Below are 26228 nucleotides of genomic sequence, written 5' to 3'. Positions count from 1 at the left end.
GGGTCTCGAGCAACTAGGGGTTAAGTGTCTTGCTCAAGGACACATTGGTGTCTCACAGTGTACTCGAACCCGGGTCTCTCGCACCAAAGGCATGTGTCTTATCCACTGCGCCAACACCACCCAAATAACTGATAAAGTAATAATATGTTCTGATTCAATGGCAGTCCTTTTGAGCTTACAATCATTGGAAACAAATAGAACTGACATTTTAACTGAAATCATGATTAGGTTATACGGTTTACGCCAGATGAGAATAATAATTACATTTATGTGGGTACCAGCACACAAGATTGCCAAAGAATCAATTAAAATGAAAGAACCAAACATAAACATTGCCCTCAGTAGATCAGAAGGAAAACAATTAATTTCAGAAGCATGCGATAGGAAATGGCAGACAGTTTGGAACTCATGTCATACAGGTCGACACTATTACAAGGTTCAAAAAACCATAAAGAAAAGCAAAATGATTCACAACTTAAGGAGAAAAGAACAAGTTATTTTCACACATTTACAAACAGGACATTCAAATCTAAATCACACTTTACACATAATAGGGAAACATGACACAGGTCTATGTGATGTCTGTTCAGTAGAGGAAACTGTAGAGCATGTTATGCAGATATGCAAGACATATGAAGGATTTTTCTTGGGAACAACGTCATACAACCCCATAATTTCACCAACAAAGAGAAGTTATCAGAAAACTAAGAAATAAGTCACTGGAAAATGTGCGATCACAAAACGAACATGATAAAAGCGGCCGTTTGTTTGCATGCTTTGTTAAATATTCAAATTCAAAAGCATCAATGTTTTAGCCTACTATAGAACACGTGATACATTGAGCATAATGGATTAATTAATCAGGACTCAAAATTAATAAACACAGAAATAAATGTATTTCTATTTTACTTATTTTTAACACTTATGAAAATAGCCTGCTTATTCAGTAGAGTCTGTTTCTGTTTATTTGTAGCAGTAGCCTATACGTCACATGTAGAATGAATGATATCTCTATTTTTATAAAAGCTCCCGAACATAAAACATTATTATATTTTTATGATAGGCTACGTGGATCTAAACTCTCGAGACAAGACTTATGACAGATAATATAATTTACTAAATAAATACACAATTGTGATAGAGAATAAGAAGCTGACGTCTGATTTCTTCAAGTGGTCATATTAACCGTTTACTATGGTAAGGTTAATGTTTAGCGTGCACGTCTTTTACATTGCTTATAAATATTTCTGCCTTGTACAGTGATTGTAATCCACATCGGATCAAGTTATTTCAAACACTTGCTGCTGACTAAGAGTGAGTTTTGAGCTCAACTTATTTTAAAAAGTCTTTAATACCGGTGTTAAAGCTGTTATCTTTCTGAAATGATCCACAGCGCTGAGCTCTCCAGACACAGAGAAACTCCGCCTTTGTTCATAACCACTCTTCTAGCCCCAGCTGGCCCGCTTTTTGCCCAAGGTTTTGGTCGGGCCAAAAAAACTCTGGCCGTTGGCCCCGAGGAAGCCCCGACAAGGCACGATCAAGCCCCGGAAGTGACAGTGGAAACGCGAATGGCCCTGGCATGCACTAGCACGCCCGGGTTAAGCTCGACAGTGGAAACGTGGCTATTGTGCACAGTATACTGTCCATGTCCAGAAAGGTAATAAAAACATCTTTAAAGTAGTCCATGTGACATCAGACAGTCAGTTAGAATTTTTTGAAGCATCAAAAATACATTTTGGTCCACGAATAGCAAAAACTATGACTTTCTTCAGCATTGTATTCTCTTGTGTCTGTTGTGAGAGAGTTCAAAACAAAGCAGTTTGTGATATCCAGTTCACGTTCTTCTTGAAACAGTTCACCAAATCGAACTGAATCGTTTGAAACGGTTTCGCGTCTCCAATAAGCATTAATCCACAAATGACTTAAGCTGTTAACTTTTTTTAATGTGACTGACACTCCCTCTGAACAGGGCCGTGCAGAGACCTTTGGAGGGGCAGGTGCTCAAAGTATAAAAGTGGCACATGGAACAAGGCTTTAAATGGCGCTGTTCAAAATATCAATACAGTTTTATATTGTGACACATTCCTTGCTGATTCGCATATCGATATGGATGATTATGTTTTGAAAAAGAAACAATAGAGAAGACAATTTTAAGTTTAAAATAATAATAGCTCTGGTATTAGAAACTGAAATATCTTAAATTGTCCCAACCTGACTTTTTCTTCTCTGTTCTACAGAATATTTAAGAACAGCGGTTATAGTAAAACTATAGAAAACACTTGTGCCTCTACATTTTCCTCTTTCTCACCAGCCTCTGTCTCATGGCTTGCTGTTCCCTGCTCTCTGTCTGTCACTTGTGCCTCTACATTTCCCTCTTTTTCTTCCTCTATCTCCATCTCCTCATTTGATCTATTACTTTCCACTCTCTGTCCATCTAGGAACAAGGCTCAAATTATTATTTCAGCATTAATCTATTATTTTAACCATGACTACTATATTGATACAAAACATAAAAAAACTGATATTGTGATTAATATTATTATTACTGTTGTAGTTGTTGTTGTCTAAAATTGAACACCTTTGCAATGTAAACTAATGACAGGCTACATTTGTTATTCATATCCTTCACACTGCACTTTGATGTCAGGTATATTATATTTTTTATTGACATTGATATTTTTACATTTATTTCCAGAGAGATTTACAGGCTAAAGTGGTAACACTGTTGCTATTGTAGAAAAAAAAAAAAAATATATATATATATATATATATATATATATATATATATATATATATATATATATATATATATATTCGTCACATTTAAAATATAATTATATTTTAATTCATTTCTGAATTGTTTTTATTTTTATAATGATAATTCAGAGAATGAGAAAATCTGAATAAGCCTTACCAGTGTTGTGATAATTATTTTTAAGTCACTCTACCTGTTAAAAATAAAATAAAAAAAGTACTGTAATATAATCAAAGTTTAGTCAAATAACATAAAAAAGACCAGACCGTTTTGTCTTTTCTCCCTCAAAACAGCATGCTAGTGTTACTTCTACACTGCAGGCTATAAACAACATATCTGCATGTTCTCACATCACATCGTTCTTGTAAAATAATAATAAGTAAATAAACACCATAATCACTTCACTGAGAATGAAACACCACTTACCAGCTGCCACGCTGCTGAAAAAATCCTCTAGCAATTAAAAAAAAATGCGCGTGCAGCGTGAGGAATCATCCCAGGCGGATGAGGTCGTCGCCGTCAGGTGAAAGGTCATCATGTTGGTCATTTTATTTACTAAATTATCATTAATAAATTGTACTAATATTATGATTGGGCGTGGGCTTATAACATTAGCACAGAATCAGTTCAGAATCAATCATCAAAAGAATCAGTTCGCTGTGTCAATCTGCTTCACGCTGAATCACGCCAGTGGTGTGTTTGTTATTTATTCAGCATTCATTCATAACGCATACATTAGGCTACATAAAATTCGTCAAAATGTCAACCTGTTTTACAAGCAGCCCAATTCCGAGATAAAACGGTTAAGGCTGGATCATGGGACAGGTGCGACTACATGCGCACATCAGTTTTGGGGAATTTTTGTCACGCTGAAAAACAATAAATACTGTATTTAAATTATTGTAATGGGTGGGGGTAACAAAACACAATCGTATAGGTAGCAAATTTAATTTACTTTTGCTGTCTCTAGTCACAACTCGGCAAAATTTTATTAAATAAATAAATAAATAAATAAACCCGAACTTGGCAAAAGCCTACTTCCGAAAGCACCACCGGACCAGCCTCTCTAAACCTCTATTGTTTGAACAGATGCATACATCACCACGTGTTGCCGTCTGGGCGAGGTCAGGCGCGCGCACTGCACAGACTGTCAGAGTTCTGTGGGGTTTCAATGTTACGCAACATTTTAGTGACCTTAAATAATGACACACGAGTTTCAGTTTTCTGAGGCTTTACGAAAATGATTCGGACACTTGATTTGTTCTTTTTGTTGTGCCTAGTTGGTAAGTTATAAATATTTTTATTTTATTTATTTATATATTATAAGGTTTAAATATTTACGTCGTTTAATTTTGTTCTGCAGGTGTGTTTGATGTCGAGTCGCATGGAGTGTCAGTGATGGTAGGAGATTCTGTCACTCTAGACTCTAACGCTTCAGAAATAGAGCTGAGGAGTGAGATCGAGTGGAGGTTTAATGGCATTCTGATCTCTAAAGTTATTATGGGCAACCTCACCTATCATGATTATACGAGATTCAAAGACAGACTGATGCTGGACAGAAACGGATCTCTCACAATCAAAGACAGCAGAGTAACAGACACTGGAGTATATGAATTGAGTATTACTAGTAATAGGGAGTCTGTCAAGAGATTCAGTGTAACTGTTTATGGTGAGTAGAGTCCTCTCCATATTCCTAATGTAAACAGTAGGCTATTATGTCATTCTCTTAACGGTAATATTTCAGGATTGTTTTAATATTTTAATTTACAGATACATTTCAGATATGGTCCAAATTTACTGTTAAAACCGTTTAGAATTTTTAAAACTGTATTTCTTATTATTATTATTTATAGAGGCATCACCTGTGCACACTTGAATGCACATTATTGCAACCAGCCTTTTCTATTATATATAGACTCTTAAATATAAAGGTGTTTCATGATACCATAGAAGAACCATTTTGTCTAAATGGTTAAATAAAGAACCTTTAACATCTGAAGAACCTTTCTGTTTCACAAAATGTTCTTTGTGGCGAAATAAGGTTCTTCAGATTATAAAACCATGAGAAAGAGATGGTTCTCTTTCTCTTTATATATACTGTATATACACAGTGCATATGCCGAGGCACCACTTCGTTTCCAATGTAGACAGCATAATGCTTGTATCCGGTGTAGACACTTACAAAACGTGCAGTGCTGGTGAGGTCATAGTAAACACTTATGCCACATTCAAGAATAAAACATTCCTTTTGTATCTCTTAATGTACTAAGGTTTCATCTTATTTCATGTGTTGCAGCTCCACTATCCATTCCTGTCGTTACCAGTGACATTTCACAGTGTTCATCAGGCTCAAAATGCTCACTTCTGTGTTCAGCTGTGAATGTGAGTGCTGTGACTCTCTCCTGGTACAAAGGAAACAGTTTATTGTCCAGCATCAGTGTGTCTGATCTCAGCATCAGTCTCTCTCTACCTCTGGAGGTGGATTATCAGGAGAACAACATCTACAGTTGTGTGATCAACAATCCCATCAGCAACAAGACCAAACACGTCTGCATTACCGATCTCTGTCGTTTGTGTTCAGGTTTGTTAGCAGTTATCATTTATTTACTGAACCAGTCTCTGGTCAGGTACATTTGTGTGATTTTAATGTACATTTTTTTACCCGTGTTAGAAAATGTTGTTTCTGTGAATCAGTTCCCTCTTCAGATGAAGTCCATTATGGTGGAGGGACTGAACCTGTGATCCGATTGGTCGTCACTGCTGTGGTGGGTCTGGCTGCTGTGGCTGCGTTCATTGTGCTGCTTTATGACATCAGATCCAGAAGAGATGAACAGGAGAGACACCGATGATCGATCAATAATGAATGGATCAAAACAACAATGAAGCCTTTTCACAGACTTTGATGATGTGTTTCTAGTTAGGCTAAAAGCATTGCAAATATAGTTATTTTTTTATATTTTCATTTCTAAAAAAATAAAAAAAAATTGAATGTTATATTTTGTATTATATTGCCTAAATGACAATAAAACAAATAGCTTTTTTTAAACTCTTTTTTTTTATTATTATTAATTGTATTTTTTTTTATATAAATAATAAAAGCTTAAATAAATTTGCTTTTCCACAATGATAAATGGCAGGTTATTCTGTTTTTATTTATTTATTTTATTAGTAGATCCTAAATCGAGTATGGTTTTAAGGAAAGTAATTTAAAATCAAATGCAAATTGTATAGCACCATTAGCATTAGAGACATTAGTCTCACACTCAAAGAAAAAAAAGTGCCAAGACTGTCACAGATGAAAAAAATAAAAAAAATACATTCCTGAACCTACATGTTAAGAAAGACTGCATAACTAAGCAAGTATATTTGATCCAAGTAGCTTTATTTGCATCATTAAACAAATAAATAAACATTGCCATAGGACTGGTATCAAATTACACATTTAATTAATTGTATTATTTTCCAAAACCTTTGTCAGCATTTTATGCATGTTCCTGTTATGATTCCTGTCTCAATTTCCCCATCTTAGTGTTTCAGGACTCTTATTTTGAAGTGTAGTCTTGTTCCTATCAGTGCAGGAATTCAGTTGCACAAGTGTTGCTGTTTTTTGCCCCTTGGTTAGTTGTACGAATTCACCACCAGTTTGAAAAAATATAAAATAGATGCACATTGTCATGATACTATTTGCTTCTTTCTTCCTTTACTGTGACCATCTGATAATTAATAAAATGTCATTATGATTCAAAGTGAATGCTTCTGGATTTACAAAGGTTTTGTTTGAATTGAATCATAAACCAAAACAAGATAATGCTGCCCAGCCAAGTTTTTAAAATGCCACCCAGTCACACAATTCTATAACTGTTTAAACCTTTCTGTAAACATTTAAAATGTTAATATAGTCATGATATATGTGGATGTATAAAGTGTACATAAATTAGGTAAAAAATGATGTGTCTGCTACAGAATAATCATTCAAAGGATCAACAGTTTTTTTTTTTTTTTTGATTTATTCAGAGCAAACCAAAGAAGTGTACGTGTTTCAATTTGACATAACGTAATCAACACAACAAATCAGACACTGGATCACATTGGACAGAACAACACAGAGGAAAGATATAATGTATCTTTGGAGCAAACAGTACGTGGACACCATGTTCTATTTAACAGGTTTGGTTAATCCAGTAATTCCAATGAAGATGAAGCTTAATGCCACAGCATACATTTTTTTTATTCTAGATAACTATTCCGTGAGAAAGCATTCAGAGCAAATCAAACATGTAGTGTTTCTTTACAAAGTGGCATCACCAACTACTGGCCTGGCATGCATAACGCAGGAAAACATTTCTGCTTTTAGTACACCGTTGTCATGTAAACATATCCCAGTTCTGTCAGAAATACTGGACACACATCACATTTGTTGAAATAATAATCTCACTGAAAATGTTTCTCAAGTCAGCTGGAGCACTCATAGTATGTACAGCACTTACGGCTAAAGCAGCAGGCACCACAGAATGAGGTCATGTAGTGTGAATGCATGTGTAGGCCTTACTGAGCATACAGTTAAGTACATTATACATTAATGTAGCTATACATCCATAGTTTGAAGATAATTAATGGGTTTGAATGACAAGCATCAACTTCACCTTTCCCTATATATATAGATATATATATATTTGTTTTCTAATAAAAATGTATTAACTCCTTTCACAGTGCTATATGGTTGATTCTCAAACTCTATTAATGTGAACCGACTATGACCTACTGCTGTTGGTCATTGTTTAGGTGCTACCTCGTATAGCACTTCAGTTGTTTCAACACCTATAATAAACAGAAAAGAATCACAAGCGTTACAAGGAGAGAGATAATGTAACGTTAATGCTACAGCTACACAAACCCAAAGAAATTTACAGTAAAAGCTGCTAAATAAATGATACATTTTACAGTTATTTATCTTTCAAGCCACATTCATTTCGTTTTCATTTATATACATATATACATACATACATCATACGTCAAAGGAGATGTGTGCAGTTTTTGATATTAAAATACTTATCCCAGTTTAATATGCAGAGATGACTATGAGAAATGAGCTGTTGATAGGTTAATTTATGAAACTCTGGCTCTGCGACTTACGAAACATTGACCTGTTTGTTTAAGCATTTAATGTTGAGTCAGAACAGATGGACTCAAACTGCTAATTTAGTCAAGAAATCTCTAGCTTCCCCCTATTAACCAAACATTTTCTGTCATTTGAACATGTCAGGTTGACATTCAATGCCATGCTTGAATTATACTCATTTTACTTACTCTTCTTACATGGCCAACATATTTCAAACCAACCCATCTTGAGCCCAATACAGATTCCAATTCCGATCAGGATTAAGATAACAACAATGCCTGCCAACACTGGACCAGTTGTCTCCCAGTGTGAACGCGGGGGGAGCTCTGTAATAGATCAGCAAATATTCCTGCTATTGAAGACATGTGTTGACAAGAGGCAGATTGACATTTTAATTTATTCCTAATGGCTATACATGCATGAACAATAATATGAGGCATTTCATAAGACTGCAGCACCCGGTCCTATGTCTGCCAGTGATCACTAGTGAAAATCCTGCCTCATTTCAAGTATTCTAATGTCACCATTGTTGATGACTGTTGATTTGATAATACACACTCAAAGTTGTCCTTCCTCCAGGGGGAGACAAACGGACAGAGGAATCCTTCGTTGTGTCGCATTTAAATATCCTCACATTTTTTTTTTTTTTTTTGTAATAAATCACCCAAAAAATTAAAATGATGTAATCATTTTCTCAACCTGTTGTCATTCTAAACCTACTTTCTTCTGGCAAACAAAAATAAGCTAAAATGTTATTTTATGTTCCACAGAAGAAGGAAAGCAATGCCTATTTGGAATGACATGATGGTGCATAAATAATGACAGACATTTCATGTTTTAGGTGAAATATCCTGCAAGCTAGCTACTGTCATTTACACCTAAATAATAATAATGCTGAGAAATTTTGATTGCACTGTTGACTGTACAATTAACGGTAACACTTTAGAATAATGGTCCATTAGTTAATGTTAGTTAATTCATTAATTAACATGAACAAACAATGAACAATACATTACTGTATTTATTCATCTTTGTTAATGTTAGTTCATGTAAATAGTTATTCATTATTAGTTCATGCTAATTCACAGTGCATTAACTAATGTTATCAAGCGCGACTTTTAATTTGAACAATGCATTAGTTAATGTTTAAATTAACCAACTAAGATTAATAAATGCTGTAGAAGGATTGTTCTTGCTTAGATCATGTTAACTAAAGTAGTTAACTAACATTTACTAATGGATTAAGTATCACCCAATTAATAATCCATTTTTGACTGCATTAATGCATAATAAGATAAGAATCTGAGCATTTAAACCATTCTCTGTATGGTAGGGTTTACATAAAAATATATCATTTGATAATTGTGCATCCCAACAGATTCATAAAAAAACAATGCATGATAGAAAAGTCTGAGGCACTCACCACTAACTGCAATATGGAATTTCTTGTGTAAGATCATGCTGTGGTTGTTGATCTCCAGATCATAGTCTCCAGAGTGTTCAGTTTGGATGTTTCTGACGGTGAGGTCTCCAGTACGATCATTCAGTTTGATCAGGTTTTTCCATCTAGCATCAGTAGTGCCATTTAAGTGAGCAATGAGAGTGCCTTGGCCTCCAAACTTCCACACAATCTGATCACCTCCTTGTATTTTAATAACACCAGTGTGTAGAGTGAACGAATCTCCCTCCATCAGTGACACTGACTGCACATCATCTGTCACAGCAACAAACACATGAACAATTTTAGGAAAGAGTTATACTTGTATATACTAATTGGTGAACATCACCATACTGTGTGGCTGGATTGCATTGAGTCTATTAACACTCTCGTCCCACCTATTCATCTTTTGGACTGGCTTTTCATAAATATGTAATATTAACTGAACTGAAAATTGTTATAAAATACATCTCTGAAATCTTATTTAGTATGCATTTAGTTTTAAAGTTCTGTTCTACTTGATAATATAATTTGTATTATTTGTTTTTCTATTGCAAGTTTGGCTCAGAATAAGCACACTGTACACTGTCTTTTCCATGTGCCGTTTTTATTTTTAACTATTTCTTTTACAGATGAAAAATCCAAATCAATCTATAAAAGGTGACACCTGATCATTTTGCAGTACATAAACTGTCCTCAAACAATTAAAAGTGCACCGATTTCCGAGAAACACTGAATATAGTCTTGACAGCCTGATCTCACGGCAGGTGGCTAATTGGTATGAATTTGTATGACCTCATTCATATAAATTCATATGATTTGTGCTAAATCAGACGTATTTCACAAGTTGTACAATTCGTATGAATTTGTACGAATGACGTACACCTAACCCCGCGCCTAAACTTACCCGTCACTGGGGTATAGACAAAGCGTACAAGTGAGGTCGTATGAATTCGTACGAATTAGCCACCTCGTAAAATACGTACGAATTGGTCGTGAGATAGCGTCGAGTCTTGAATGAATGGAATTAAATTATTAATTAACACCTTCATTCCTCCCTCCCCAAAACACATAATGAGAGTGTGGATGTCTCTTCAACGTGAATTGACACTCAAAACTGTCCTGTTACTATTGAAAACCAGTGTTGGGCAGTAACTAGTTACAGTAATAATTTTACTTTTTGTAGTAACTGGTAGAGTAACTTATAACTAATACGATTTCAGTTACCACCCTTAACCAGCTCCTTACTTAGTTACTTGTTATGCCTCAATCCCTCCTGATTTGAAGTCCAACAATCCAATAATTCCTAGATTACTTGCATAATTTGAATGACTTGACAGGCTCATGAATCCACCAGTGCAGCAGGCAATCTTAGGATGTGGAAAATCTTACATTCAGGGGATGGAAATATTGCAATTACTTTGATTTTGTTAGGATAAAAGATAGTCATGGCAATGCATGGCTTGCCCGGCAACGTCTCTCTGATCCTGATATAAATTGTATTAGAAGACAAAACATTTTAATATATACTTATGTTATTTCTTTAGGTATACATACACTATGAAATATAATCGTAAATGGTTATCAAAGAATTTATAGCTAAAATTAGCTTCAAGCTACACAATTAAAATGAGAATGTGAGGAGTGGGGCGGGGCCGAGGGACGTGGGAGCGAGGCCGGTGGAGTGATTGGAGATGAGCTACAACTGTTCGACCCGTCGGTCTCGAGGCCCACGGAGGAGATGGAACGATATAAAACTGGAGCGACGACAGTGAAGGACGAGAGAGGACTAGGCCTGGGCTTTTAGTTGTGTTTTGGTTTTATTTTTCTTAAAAAGGTAAAAATCTTTATTTGGTAAACAAGTGCACAGATAAAACAACGTCTTGAATAAAAACCCATTCAAGTCCCTGCATCACTTTTTTCCTCGTCTCCCTGGGGCTTTCTTTGCAGCACCCTTGTCTCCCGATTCACCCTCTTCTGCCTTTGCAGTTTTCTTTCCGGTTTTCTTAGCTGCTGGTTCCTCAACTCCTTTTGATGCCTTTTTAGCTTTGCTCAGTTTGGGCTCAGTTCCACCCTCCCCTGCAGCATTCTTTGCCTTTGGCTTCTTAGCAGGGGCCACCTTTGAGGCAGTTCCATCTCCTCCGTGGGCCTCGAGACCGGCGGGTCGAACAGGTGTAGCTCATCTCCAATCACTCCACCAGCCTCGCTCCCATGTCCTTCGGCCCCGCCCCACTCGTCACAGAGAATAATACAAGAGAATATAACACTTTTATTTAAACGTCACTATTAATCACTATCAATTGAGCGTTTGTAATAAAATCATCTAAAATGTTTCTAACAACATATTTCTGCCTCACCATTTGGCCAAATGGCCTTCCTGCTCGTCTCCCTTTATTGCTGTAACTTTTCCAATATTAATGCGCTCCCTAAAGCTTTTGCCTGATCATAAGCCTTCTTTTTCCAGTGATATTCTCCTGATCTTTTCTCTTTTGCAATGTCTCTCAGCCCTCTTTCGATCTACAGTCTTTCTTAAAATCTCTAGGGCTGCCCGTGACTAAATATTTTCCTAGTCAACTGTTAGTTATTCATTTATGCTAGTACTTACCTGGTCAGGGGTGAAGTATAAAACCATAATAAGGAGCATTTAAAAGATAAATAAAGCTCTCAGTGAACGCATAAACCTTATCACAGAGAGACCACATCACTTCAGATAAACTTTCTGAGATCAGGACACAAACAAATTAGGCTAAATAATCTATAATGTACAGAACAGAGAAATAAACACAAGTTTGCCCAAGTTGTCGGGGAGAAGTAAGCTTTGTGTCTTGCTCACAATTTAGACAACCACTGCTGATTGGCTACAAATGTTTTGGGGTTCGGTCCAATCCACTTTCATCACCGTTTCTTCGAAATCACATACTGCACCTAAAACCTATGTAATTATCAGTTTACAGTTATTATAAGACAAGTTACTCACCACGGACAGTAACACTGAATTTCTTCGAGATCTCAGTAGTGCTCTTGATCTTTAGTTGATAAAGTCCAGTGTGTTCAGTTCTGATGTTTTTGATGATCAGAGATCCAGTCTGTTTGTTCAGCTCCAGTCTGTCTCTGAATCTCTCATTATCATTGGCAGAGAAAATTCCAGCCGCTTCGTTCATTTTAGCTATAATAGAGTTATCATCTCCAAACATCCACAGTATGGTATCATCTTGCTTTATTACAGTAACGTTAGTGTCTAAAACGACAGAATCTCCCTCCATCACTACCACCGTCTTCACTCCATCGGCCACAGCAACAAACACATCTGTAGAACAAACATAAGAAGCATTGCAAAGAGAAATTGTTAATATTTGTGCCGTCTATTATTATTGTGTTTTTTGTTAGGGCAAATTTACTGTATAACTAAATTTCAACCATAGTCCCTGCATGTAAGGAACAAATAGGCCTAGGCCTATGCTAGGCATTATCCATTATAACTAGTAAAGGGAACAGAAAACATACTCATTCCAGAATACTGCTCTATCCTTGCCATGTTGTGTTCATCATTGGTTTTGACATGGCCAGATGGAGAAACTGGAAAACACAAGAGTATAACATTGAACAAGAATTATTTATTTTCACAGCTTCAGATGTCGGATTTTGCTATAAATATGATAATGCATTATTATAGACACTTCTATACAAACGTTTATTTTGTTTTTCTTTCTTTAAAACTGTAAACAATACGTTTTCACTGACAAAATTCCTATTATTTCTTCAGCTCAAACAACAGTGCTGTCCGTTTAAGGAAAAATCTGTTTGGATTTACAATGGTGACTGAACAGTACATAGCCGAAAGAAGCAAAATATGTAAAATTACATTAAGCCTAAACATAAAACCACATTTAAAACATTACACACACACACACACACACACATATATATATATACGTATATATATATATATATATACGTATATATATATATATATATATATATATATATATATATATGTGTGTGTATCTATATATACATATATACGTATATATATATATATATATATATATATATATATACACATTATATATATATACATTATATATATATATATATATATACACACATTATATATATATATATATATATATATATATATATATACATTATATATATATATATATATATATACATTATATATATATATATATATATATACATTATATATATATATATATATATATATATATATATATATATATACATTATATATATATATATATATATATATATATATATATATATATATATATACTCACACACACACACACACACACACGTCTCAAACTTGAATAGGCTAATGTTTTCATATTTGTCTCATACAAATAAACTGTAAACTGCACATGTGTGTCAAGAAAAAAGAGTGCTACTGAAAAAAACCTACACGACGACCAGAGTGAATTACATTTATTCATTACACAGCTTTTATCCACGAATGACACGCAGATTATTACAGGCCGTCTGCGCCCTCTAGTGTCTCGAATCACCAAACACACATACATACACAACTACCTTACCCTCGAAATACACTCGCATTGCTCGAGTGTGATTTATCACAACAACGTCCATTTGAAGTAATACACGTTTGTATGTATTAAAACACTGGAGATATTGAAGTTAGAAGATATCAGCGCGTGCTCATTTTCTGTTTCTGGCTTATATTGAAACCGAAAGTGTTGAATATGAATAAAAATAGGCGAATACAAATCACGGAGACTTACCGTCCACGAGTAATAAAATCCAACAAATGAAGAAACGGTTCCTCATAATTATATGTCGTTTCTGACCGCATCTAAACTGAATGAGAACCGTGATTCATCAGTATTCTAAGAACGGACTCGCAGCGAACAGACCAAGTCACGTGATTTCCGCGAAAGAGGACGCGTTACGTCATACCATTACGAAGTGTTTCAACGTGAACCTAGACTGGGTCAAAAAGTTCGTGGCATAAAATAGTCTTTTTATTTGGGGTTGTGATAATTTTGGGGGGCTTACTTCTGAAATTTAGTTTAATAGCTTTTAAAAATTGTTGAGTGTCCAGGGGCCAGTTAATAATGACCTAGTAAGAAAAATTGTGTTATTTTATGTTATGTTTATTCACCAGCAACAGCCATCATTAGCTATTCTAGAGAAGCCACATGTGATCCCTATATTTATCAAAACAGTTTCATATTTAAGAACAGTTCTTAAGTTATAAAATTGCTCATGAGAATGTAAAAAAAATTATAAAAAAAAAAAATTATAAACATATTTAATTGAAATAATAAATGATATTTGATTCTTAAAAACTGGGTGGCTGTGTTGATGGCTAATGGTTGTTTTTAAAGGGTCTTTCTCTGGATGTACGCTACTTACTGTATCAGAAAAGCTTATACTCTTGTCTACACAAACCGAGAGCCCACGTTTGTAAAATGTGACACGTTTGTCACATTTTATAAAAACATTTTTGTCATTGTATAAATGTGGATAAAATTCATTTTAAGATTTGAAAATATCACAGTGTATTTGTATTTTGTGCTCTTGTTCAACACTTTGACATTTGTTTGTACTTAATTAAATATTGTTTCAAATTCTCTTTTCAGCTCACCCACCCATTACTGTTTTTATCACTTGTCAAAATCCTTTATAATCATCATCAGATAGCTCACAGAAAATAAGAACCCTGTCACCATTCAGTTACCCTCATGTAATTTTAACTTTCTTCCTTTCTTTTGTCTCTGGGACATAAAATATGTTATTTTAAAGACTGTCGACAAGTGGTTTAGTGGTACCTCAGCACAGTTGTACAGCTCTCATGAGAACCACAGAATAAAAATAAGAACTGACAACTCCCTTTCTATGAAACATAACATTTGATTATATGATTTAAAAAAAGAAAAAAAAATATATATATATGTATATATATTATTGTCTGGAAGCTGGGCTAAATGAGTAACACAGGCCAGACCCTCAGTCACCTCTCAGATACCACATACAAACATTGTTTGTAACATAAATACTGGAATAGATGCACTAGTTAAAAAAAATAAAATAAAATAAAAATACTACTATTTTGTTCATTATATGGTAAAAGAGGAGGAGATTTGAAATCCACCCCTTCACTATATATTTACAATGTGACAATGTATTACAATTTGAAAGGGGCAAAAGAGATGATTAAAATAGATAAATAAAAAAGTCTATCAGTGAAAGCAAATACATAAAATTAAAATAAGGAGTAAATGAAGTCCATTCACACATCAATTATCAAAGCTTTACTGTATTACGTACAGAGTATAATGTAACAAACACAATGAAATTTACTTAATACTTTTTTTCAATATTGTTTATAAGACAATACTGTATGTGCATTATCAGACAGATGGACATATGACTGATTTAAAGGGGTCATGATTGGAGAAATTCCCTAGATCTTTTGACATATAAGGGGTCATACTATGAAACAACTACCTTTGAGTTTCGGAACTTTTTTGTGAGTCTAAAAACAGATGTTTAAGCCAGCCTGCCAAAATGACAGGTTGTATGGAATGTGTCACTTTATGATGTACTAGTGTGGCTTAAGAAGCCACAGAAGAAGGTCAACTTCTGCATCACTGCCTGTTTAGCCCTGCTCACCGTTCTGCACATGAAGTGGGTAAGTAATGAAAGAGTCAAAGGCAGGTTTACACAGAAATCAAACGATAAAGATGGCTCTGAAGGCAAGACGCTGAGCAGTGCCAAGTTCTGAAAAAAAAAAAAAAACCTTTGCATTGCCTTCCTTCTGATCCAAACATTAGGAAAGAGTGGAAGTTTTAGCGTCTTTATTTTTAATCAAGATCCAGTCTGCATCAGTATTAAATTTGTCCTTTGTTCACTTAAAGGGGTCATGACATGATAAATCTATAAAAATAAATTGAATAAAACAGGCTACTCTAATCCAAATATAAATCATGTGCATATATCACATTCCCACTTATTTCGCCAAATAGGCTAACTGTTATGGAGGATGTGCTAAAACTTATGTACAAGTATTTGGAAGATGCCGTCTCCATCCTGCTTCAGTGACTACCATCCAGTTGCACTGACTCCTATTATCATGAAGTGCTTTGAATTGCTAGTCATGCATGTACTACATCCTGCCGCAAATCACTTCAATGCATATTGAGGGCAGCTGATCTCCCCTCCATCCAGGACTTTTGTGGAACCAGTCTCACCCACAAAGCCTTCGGCATCACAGATAAATCCACACACCAGCCACACTGCTGCCATCAGGGAGGAGACTGCAGATGCTTCATTCATCAGGCTGTCAGGAAGCTGAACTCCCTCCAGACCTTGTACATGTAGAACAATTGACAATAAAGCAGTCTTTGAGTTCTGGTGAACTCATTTTCACCAGTAGAGGTCAGAATCACCTCAGGTCTGGTCATCGACTACAGCTCATTCAGGTTAAGATAAAGAAATGGGAATATTAATTGAGCCTTGAACAACATTTCCCCTATACTCCCGGATTATCTCTTCTGATGCTCTATCTTTACTTGTTTCCTATGTTGGATTAATATTGCTATGCATATTGATATGCTAATTCTCCATGTAGTCTTTTTCATATCCTCAGAAGCTACTATATATTGAGTCTATGATACTGGATAGAACAGTTAATAATTTAGACAAAAACACAACAAAAACCAGACACCTCATTCAATCTCAGTTATGTAGAAGGTAAAATATATTTAATTAGGCATTAAAAAGATTGAAAACATAGAATGCCCCAAAAGTAATCAATATATAGATATAATCATTACTCAGATAACAAAATATAACAAAACAAAAATATGAAATTATTCTTAGTCCAAGCAGATTCAGTAAGCCTAAAAAAAATAAAATAATCAAATTTGTTGATTAAACGAGCAACAATATTAAATGATACGTCCATGGACACACACACACACACACACACACACACACACACACACACACACACACACACACACACACACACATATATTTATATATATATATATATATATATATATATATATATATGTAAACAGTTGAGACAATCCTTTCTCGATTTAAAAGAGAGAGAAAAAATAAATATCAGATAAATGTCTCACTTAAAAGTGTTAAGGCCCTGATATACTTTAAGTGAAATTGACGAAAAACTAACAAACAAATGATGTGATTTTGAAAGATTCTGATCAGCTATGAGTAAAAACAAGGCCACACTGCTGCTTATTATTGAAGTTGGACTTACGATCAAAAGTCTGTTTCCTGAAATTGAAGATCTGCAGATTGCAATACTGAATTCTTCTTTCTTTTTTTTTTACTGTTTACAATGTCTTTAAATGTCTCTATTTAAAATATATTATTTACCTCATAAAAGAGAGCAAATGAGCATAATTATTTAATTAAGCTATGCATTTTTTTTATATAGTATATTAAAATATAACTTCTTAGACATTGTTCTTTTGGGGAGGAAGTCCATCTCAGCTTTTTAAATAACTGAAAAACATTTGTCCTGGAGATGAACTTTGTTCATTGTGACAGCTTTGATGTTTTGTTATGCAGCTGTTTAGGACAGCTTTAGAGAGCTTTTACTGCTCAGTTTGTTGTTGGGTCATGTTTCGTGAGAACCCAGCAAACACAGAACATTCCCTTAATGTTAGTCTTTGGTTATTTTTTGGGAACCAAATACTAACAATGGGGTAACATTCCTTTTTTTTTTCTTTTTTTTCTTGGTAACCATAAAATAATGGTCCCAGAATTTTACATGGTGGTTATTGAAATAACCTAAAAATAACTTCTAGACAATGTTCCCTAATGGTTATTAGGGGATTGGGGCATATAGTTGAAAAACAATTCTGGTGCTTAACGGTTTTCAGCTATTACAAAAATTACAAGACAATTTTCAATCAAAGTAGAATTAGCTAGCAATAAAAAAAAAAAAAATAATAATAATAATAAAATGAGAATATCATTTGAAAAATGAATAAGTGAAGCAACAACAAAAATCAGATGAGAGCCCAGAATGAGAATCTAGAGATATTATCAGAATTAGGCTATCTATTTGCTCGTGCACTAACTGCTCACATGCGCCCGGGCGTGCCAATCATTTTTCCTTCGTTAAAATAGCAAAAGTGGATTTGGACACGCCCTGGGTGCACCTGCGCAGTGCGCTTTACAGTTTGCGTTTAGATCGTTAAATTAGGGCCCTAAATGTGCTTGAACTACTTTAATTTCAGACAGCTGTTTTTAGTATGATGGTGTTGTGGTCCTAACTGAGAAAAACGTCTGGTGTTTTTCAAATGTCACAGCTGCAGTAAATATCTTCCCAAATTCAAAGCACATGTGATCCTCTTTTTTGGTGAATTTTTAAGATACACAGCTGACTAAAACTCTTTCCACATGTAAGACTTCTCCTTTTTATGAACATGCATGTAGATTTTTACCTCTTTGTTCACAGTTAAACAGTCTTTCTCCAAAGTGAGAATGCATATGTAATTTGTGTATGCATGTGTAAAACTCTTCCCGCACTGATCACATAAGTATGGTTTCTCTCCAGTGTGGATTTTCAGGTGATCATTAAAGCTTCCTTTTTGTGTAAAACATTTACCGCAATGATCACATTTTAGGGCTTCTCTCCAGTGTGGGTCCTCACATGTATCTTCAGAGTCCCAGTCTGACTGAATCTCTTGTCACAGTGTGAACACTTGTAAGGTTTTTCTCCAGTGTGAACTCTTTGGTGCCCTTTCAATGCATCAGATCTAGTAAAGCTCCTTCCACAATCAAAGCAAATGTGATCCTTAACACCGTTGTGTCTTTTCCATTTTTAATATTTTAAAGAGGTCATATGATGTTTCTAAAAAGAACATTATTTTGTGTAATGAAATGTGTTCATGCAGTTTAAGGTCTAAAAAACACATTATTTTCCACATACTGTACATTATTGTTTCTCCTCTATGCCCCCGCCTTTCTGAAACACGTAATTTTTTACAAAGCTCATCACTCTGAAAAGCAAGGTGTGCTCTGATTGGCCAGCTATCCAGTGCATTGTGAATGCCTCAAGCAAGTGACCAAAATGTTACGCCCTTTACTATACTGTGATGCATGTCCTGGTCAAAACACCAACGTGACAAGACAATAACAATAAAACCCAATGCAAACAAGGTATTTTTTGTTCATTGTTCCCTACTTCCCTACTCCCTAAATCTGTTGAAGTTTACCTCACTTTGGAACATTAATTCACGGATTTGCGTTGCACAGTGTCTCAACACATGGATAAGTGCGACACCATATACCTCTCTAAATAAATTAAGAGTTTGGTTCCAAAACGAGATAAACGCCATTTAAATATATATATATATATTCTCCGCCAAAATCAGTATGGTCTCTGGTCGGTGTTGAAAAGTCCATTTTTAATTTTACACAAAATACGGTATCCGATGAGTTATTAAGTCATGTTTTATCCCTTCTTATCAAACCACGATAAACATCAGTTTTCTTACTCTGAATGTTGTATATCCACTCATCCAATCACAGCGCACCATTCCACGCACTGTAAACAATAACAGCCAATCACAGTGCACCATTCCATGCACTTTAGACAGTAATGGCGGCACTTTGAATACAACCGGCATCCTAGTTTTCCTCATCTACTTTTTACTTTGTGATCAACAAACATGCTAAATGTGCTACATTGACAGTGTTCTGTGTGTTAAGCTCGGTTCATATGATTGTCAACTTGTACTTTTTCTTTCACCTAACATTGTCTTTCTCCATAATGTGAATGGAGATGTGATTTAAGACTATTTACATGATACATATTCTGTGCACATTTATTTAATTATATTATATTCAAACAACAGGTGTCAAATGTAAATGAACAATGAATAATTGTATTCTTGTGAAAACTCTGCGATCAACACTCTGGGAGGAAAAATTGATGCACCATAGGGGATATGGTGCATCAATTTTTCCTCCCAGAGTGTTGATCGCAGAGTTTTGTAAACTTCATTTCTGCTTAATGAATATAGAGAGATTATACTATAGCAATATAAACATGCACCAATAATAATAATAATAACAATAAGTAAAAGAGAAACTTTTAATGCATAACTTAACACATACTCCTAATTTTCTATGGTTTGGCCAAACACCACAATTAAATAAAGTGCATTCCCCCAGGCATTACATGCAGTTTGTTGGATCAGGAAAGAAGAGACAATGGGTCTGGGGTGGAGGTTAATAGTCTTTTATTAATGTCACTTATGTTCAAGTGTCAGATGAGAAGTGGTGTAGAACACAGAAATCACTACTACATATATCTCCCCCTCTGTTTGCTCAAGCATTAGCATACTTCCCAGTTCCTGGTAGCAACATGTACAGGTTGATCAGTTCTTATCAGAAACATAGGAGGTAGTTCAGCCTTGCATATAAAACTATTACACAGTATGAGAAGACTAAAGACTGAATATAAAAGTATATATGACCCTACATTTACAATATGCAAATACATAATATAATACAAAAAGCAAGATGATAACTGTTAAGCAGAAAGCATTATAGACTGCTGACTGTGAAAGCAACAACTTCAAATTTGGGGATTTGGGGTATATAAATGCTGTCAACTGGCAGTACTAAAGATGACTTATTCTGGGTTGATGTAGAGAACAGACTCCATCTTATGTCAGTCAAAGCATTGTCTTATGTACAGAAAAAAGGCTATTTGCTCATGATGAGACAGAAGGATACATAACAATACAAATTTTAATAAATATATTTTGTATATAAAATGTAAGAAAATAAAATGCAATACAAATGTAAATATTAAAAATAACATATTGATAGGACTCTTATATGTAGCCCACAATAATTTAATGTAATCTTAGACTATCAGTTTGTATCATTATGGACGAGTTTAATCCAAACATCATTATGATGTAGACCTTAAACTGAATACTACATTAACAATAAGCATTTAACATTACTCACATGCTTCTATTAATACGGCATTATTTAATTTTAAGGTCTGAGAATTTTCCACCTGTAAACTCGATTTGTTAAGCAGCTATTTGACGTTGTAGTAGCTATAAGTTTGGCATTTCAGTATTTCTTAATTGCGGTTTAGCAATATCTCTGCAAAATTACCACCACACATACTGATTTCTTACAGTACTAAATGGAGAACCTGCTGAGAATTCCTCATCCAACAGTGACCCTTTCTTGTTCTGTTGATTCCACAGGATCCTCCTGAGCTTTAGTCAAGGATGTTAACCACCCACCAAAGCTACCAATGTAGTTCACACCAGCTCTCCAGCTGAGCAAATGCTCTTTCTCCAGACTGTAAAGTGGAACCAAAAGAGAACAAAGGTGTAGAGTAGAACAAGTTTGAAATAGTTACTATATTTTGTTTACTTTGAGTGCAAAGTAGACTTTAAAAAATATTACATTTCTGTAATCAGTTTAGTTACTGATTTTAAACTACTTGACACACACATTTTAAAACAATATTTGTTTGAAATATAAAACATTTAAAGCAATTTACATGATGTTTGCTTGTGTAAGCGTGACTGCAATAAAAGGATGTTTACTCACTTCAATTCACAGTTTGAGTCTCGTAGCACATCAATGATCTGCTGTTTTGAGCCTCCTATTTTATTGTTACTCAGATCAAGCTCTTTTAAAAACAGCAGTACTTTTGTTTCAGCCAAAGACTGAGCCAAACAATCAACATCTGTAATGCCACAGTCATTTAGACTAGAAAGACAGACAGAGGAAGAGAAATTAATTTTACTTTCACCCCGAGGGTTGAACACCCAATTACCGATGTGCACTTGCACTGTTGCTTCAGCAATGCAAGTGTTACTCCCTGTCAGTCAACCACTGTGAGGGAAGGAAACACACTGTAAAAAATGACTGTGATTTGAATGGTAAAAAACTTTGAAAATGCTACAGTACAAACCTAAACTTTACAGGGAAAAAACGTAAACTTGCGTTCCCAGAATTCTCTGCATTGCATTTCAAATTTTGTTTGAATTTGATGTTTTTTTTTCTTTGAAAAAACTATGTTTCTTCTTATATTTTTTTTTATCTGTCATTTTTATTAGGGTTGTATGTTACATATAATGTTGATAAATTAATGTTTATTGCATATTTCAGTTTAATGAGTCTCCCCATGATGGTATTTAGTGTCTATGTGAATGACACTCTGCACATTCCATGCATTTTATTATTTAAAAGCTGCTTGTGATGGGCTTTGTTTCATCACATGAATTTCTCATCACCACCTGCTTTTGGTGGTCACCAGTGTATTAAAAAATTAAAAAGCAGTACAGATTTCAGTACTTCAGTAAGTTGGTATATTAATATTATATCAGTTAAAATACAGTATTAAACTGTAAATTTAAGGTAAACCTGTAACTGTTACTGTATTTTTTTACAGTATAAAACCGTTAAACCAAAAACAGTGGTACTGTATTTTTTACGGTATAATTCCGGCAACCACAGCTGCCGTTTTTTTACCGTATATTTTACGGAATATTTTATACAGTGCAGACTGAATGACAATGCAGTTCATTTTCAGACCATAGATGGTGATCACTGGACAGCATTTTCCTTGAAAACCCACATAAACAAAATAGACTGTACTTTCTGTTTCTTCACATAGAAGAATGGAAGTCAAACAGTGTTTTCAAACAGACATTCAGCTTTTTTTAGTCTCTATAATGTTGACTAAACAACACTAAATACTTAAATATTTAGTATTTATTTTCAAATATTTATTTTTACTTAAACATTCACATTTCACACTAAAACATGAAAATATATTTTATATTATTTAACAACATAGCTGTGTACTTTTGCACTTTAATCTGTTTGAAACATTTGATTAATTCACTATTTTGTGTAATGTTACATTGTATTTCAAAATCACTTATGTTTAAAAAATTTTGTTCACATATTGTTGATATTATATTTAACCTTTAGACAAAGTATAAAAGATAAAACTTTGTGTACTATGTGTTTTATGTTTTGTATGTTTTATGTTCACGCCTTGCCCCGGTTCCTTTTTTCCCGGACATGCATGTGGAGCTGATGAAGTCATGAACGGCCCCTTTTTTCATCCAGAAGCCGCTCATCCACCTCTTTCATCCTCACTACCATTGAAGGCAGGGTGGCTATGGGGTACATTGACATTCCAAGGTGGAGAGTGCGGTTGCAGTATTGTGCCCTCAAAACGCTGCCACTTGGAGAAATCGTCCTCATCTCCCGTCCAAAGCCTATAAGCTGACAGTGGCTCTAACCCCAAAGCTTAAAGTGCTGTGGGCCAAGCCACCTCTGTCCCGTATGCCATGGCGATCCTACAGATCCACCGATCCAAGGCACTCAAATAAATGCACAAAAGCTAGTACCGACCCGGGGTTGATCCAGGAGCTGCGCTCGGTGACCATCTTTGCTCTGCGGTCGATAAAGGTCACGGTGCGGTCCCTCAGAAAGGCAATGTCCAATCTTGTGTCCTTAGAGCGCCATCTATGGCTCAGTCTTGTTGAGATGAGTAACGTCAACAAAGTGCACTTTTCTTAATGCTCCTGTCTCCCAGGCTGGACTATTTGATGACACTGTTGAGGACTGACCCAGCAGTTCTCGGAAGTAGAAAGGCAGACTGAAACTATCCAGCACATCCTGCCACTGCATGATCCTCCACCTGCCACCGTTGCACTGCGGGCCATGCCTCAGCCTACCCATCGCCATTGGCATCCTCCTGCGGTTGCTCCACCCCGTACTGAGACCATGTCAAGCCCGGTTGCGTCGAGTCTTTCAGGGTAGTGCGCCGCCCTGCCCCCCTCCAGGAAAATGATGAGGTGGGCCTGACACAGACAGCCCGGAGATGTGAGGATCTGCTTTTCTTCCAAAGATGGCAAGGAGAGCATGAGTCCTTTCCCGGAGGAGAGACAGGTGAGGAATCTTTTGTTTCATTTGTTCTGTTCCGCTGCTGGCAAAGGGGTCAGTGGTAACCACATTCTCAAAGAAAGAGCAGTTTCCTTTTCCTCTGGGCCATCAGGCTTGTGGGTTAACAGTGATCGATGCAATGCCTTAAATCATCTTAAAACTGATTAAATTGTAGACCAGGTTGTCTACAGTCACGTTTCATGTCACAACTCACCTGCCATCTCCTCCTCTGGAGTCAGACGTAGCACAAGTAACTGCGTGCAGCCACATCTTGGGGTCAATCATGCAACCAAAGTGCCCTCAATACAGCTCATGTTCCTCTGAGAATGGCAACTCCATTCTGAGATGGTCCGGCTGTTCTGGAGTCAATTTGGGGAAGCTCAGGAAAACCAAGTGGCCTCCCAGGAGTCTTTGGTGGACCAATTTAAGTGATTAACAGCATGCTTCAGTTTCTTTTATTAGGGTTCATATGGTCATGGAAAAACTGGAAAAGTCATGCATTTTAAAACCACCAATTTACAGGCCTGGAAAAGTTTTGGAAATGTCTTGGAATTTTATTTCACAAATCTCTGTATAATGGAGCTATATTTAATCAGGTCCTGAATTTCAGTGGGGGATTGTGCATGTGTAGGCCATAGTTTTACTCATTCCCGTTTATAGTTTATAATAAGTTTATAATAAGGTTAATTCCTGCAAACCTTTATTCAATATAGTAGGTTAAATGAGTAAATAAATACACACAAATTAGATTAGTTTCAATAATTCAGTCATTTGAAAACCGCATGAGTGATTAAGATGTACCACGTCTTGTCTCTTTCACTCTCTCATCGTCGCATCCAAGACTTTCGCTCACATTTTGAGACAGTTGACAGAACTGTCACTTAGCTAATCAGGTCATTGTTGCATTGTTGCAAAAAATGTATCATTTGCACATATTTTATTAAGTATTTTTAAGCAATTCTGTACTTGCATGCTCCAGAGGCTGTATTCTGTATTCACAGCCACGCCAAAGCACACAAGTAAAGCTATGCGTAAAGCTGCCGTGTCTTTTGTACACTCAAGTTCATTATTTCAAATGTGAGGCTATCGCAGGCTATCGCAGCACATCATGATGCAGTGGACAGCTGGTCCCTTGGAAAGCATGATCTTGTCATGAGGTTCCTGAGGGGAGCCTGGAGGTTACACACTCCTTGGCCAGCCCTGGTGCCCTCCGTGGATCTCTCTATTGTCCTGACTAGACTGCAGAGGGGTCCCTTTGAGCCGCTGGATTCAATCAAGCTTAAATTCCTGTCTGCTAGAAGACAGCACTCCTGACCGCACTCTCATCCATCAAGAGGGTCGGTGAGCAAAGACTGCATTGTGTTCGGGTTGGCCTACTCTCACGTTCCCCGGGCGCCGTAGCATACATGGCTGCCCACTGCTCCGAGTGTGTGCTCACAGTGTGTGTGTGTGTGTGTGTTCACTGCTCTGTGTGTGTGCATTTCGGATGGGTTAAATGCAGAGCACAAATTCTGAGTATGGGTCACCATACTTGGCTGAATGTCACTTCACTTTTCTCCTAAAACCCAGCCTGGATACATGCCTGAGGTTCCCACCATGTCTTTTCGTGGTCAGGTGGTGAACCTGCGAGCACCACCCTCGGAGGTGGCAGGTCCAGTCTTGGCGTTGCTGTGTCCTGTAAGAGCGTTGTGCATATATGTGGACTTCACTTGGAGCTTCGGAAGCTCAGAGCAGCTCTTTGTCTCAGTTTCTTCCCGTGTGTTGGGTAACAGGTATGTTGGAAGGAGCTGGCCGGTGTCACACTTGCTGTGCCATTCCCCCTCACCCAGTAATGATACGAGTGCCACTATCCTCCTTCAGGAAAGTTCCCCGGACGGCGAACCCTGGTGGAGTTCCTCAAGCACCCGTGGCAGTCAAACTGCGCAGAGCAGCCTGATGCCAGGCCCAGTACT

The 26228-nt window shown here is 36.0% G+C and overlaps 3 protein-coding genes and 1 long non-coding RNA gene across 5 annotated transcripts in view; 2 read left to right on the top strand and 2 right to left on the bottom strand.

Moving 5' to 3' along the window:
• Positions 1 to 26228, bottom strand: part of LOC132159554 (uncharacterized) — a 1375546-nt gene that overhangs the window by 1000743 nt on the left and 348575 nt on the right. The gene's annotated exons all lie outside the window — the stretch shown is intronic.
• LOC132159593 (uncharacterized) overlaps positions 1629 to 26228 on the top strand; it is a 200473-nt gene continuing 175873 nt past the window's right edge. The window contains exon 1 of the long non-coding RNA XR_009437883.1: positions 1629 to 1703. This is a non-coding gene — a long non-coding RNA (uncharacterized LOC132159593). The remainder of the gene's footprint in view (positions 1704 to 26228) is intronic.
• On the top strand, positions 3875 to 5716 carry LOC132159553 (CD48 antigen-like). Of its 2 annotated transcripts, none has more exons than XM_059569098.1 (4): positions 3875 to 4038; positions 4119 to 4424; positions 5052 to 5336; positions 5462 to 5716. In XM_059569098.1, exons 1-4 carry the CDS (start codon positions 3996 to 3998, stop codon positions 5602 to 5604), a joined length of 777 nt encoding a protein of 258 aa, XP_059425081.1. In that variant the 5' UTR covers positions 3875 to 3995; the 3' UTR covers positions 5605 to 5716. The 2 variants fall into 2 exon arrangements, with proteins under 2 accessions (XP_059425081.1, XP_059425080.1); XM_059569097.1 differs by having other exon boundaries at positions 3880 to 4038; positions 5450 to 5716.
• Positions 6866 to 14257, bottom strand: LOC132159552 (uncharacterized). Its single transcript, XM_059569096.1, has 6 exons — positions 14073 to 14257; positions 12817 to 12888; positions 12290 to 12619; positions 9298 to 9588; positions 8063 to 8200; positions 6866 to 7573 (listed from the first exon to the last, which is right to left on the bottom strand). Exons 1-6 carry the CDS (start codon positions 14116 to 14118, stop codon positions 7527 to 7529), a joined length of 924 nt encoding a protein of 307 aa, XP_059425079.1. The 5' UTR covers positions 14119 to 14257; the 3' UTR covers positions 6866 to 7526.

This window comes from Carassius carassius, chromosome 16, assembly GCF_963082965.1.
Source record: "Carassius carassius chromosome 16, fCarCar2.1, whole genome shotgun sequence".
NCBI classification, from domain to species: Eukaryota; Metazoa; Chordata; class Actinopteri; order Cypriniformes; family Cyprinidae; genus Carassius; species Carassius carassius.
This window is presented reverse-complemented; position numbering and strand designations above follow the sequence as displayed.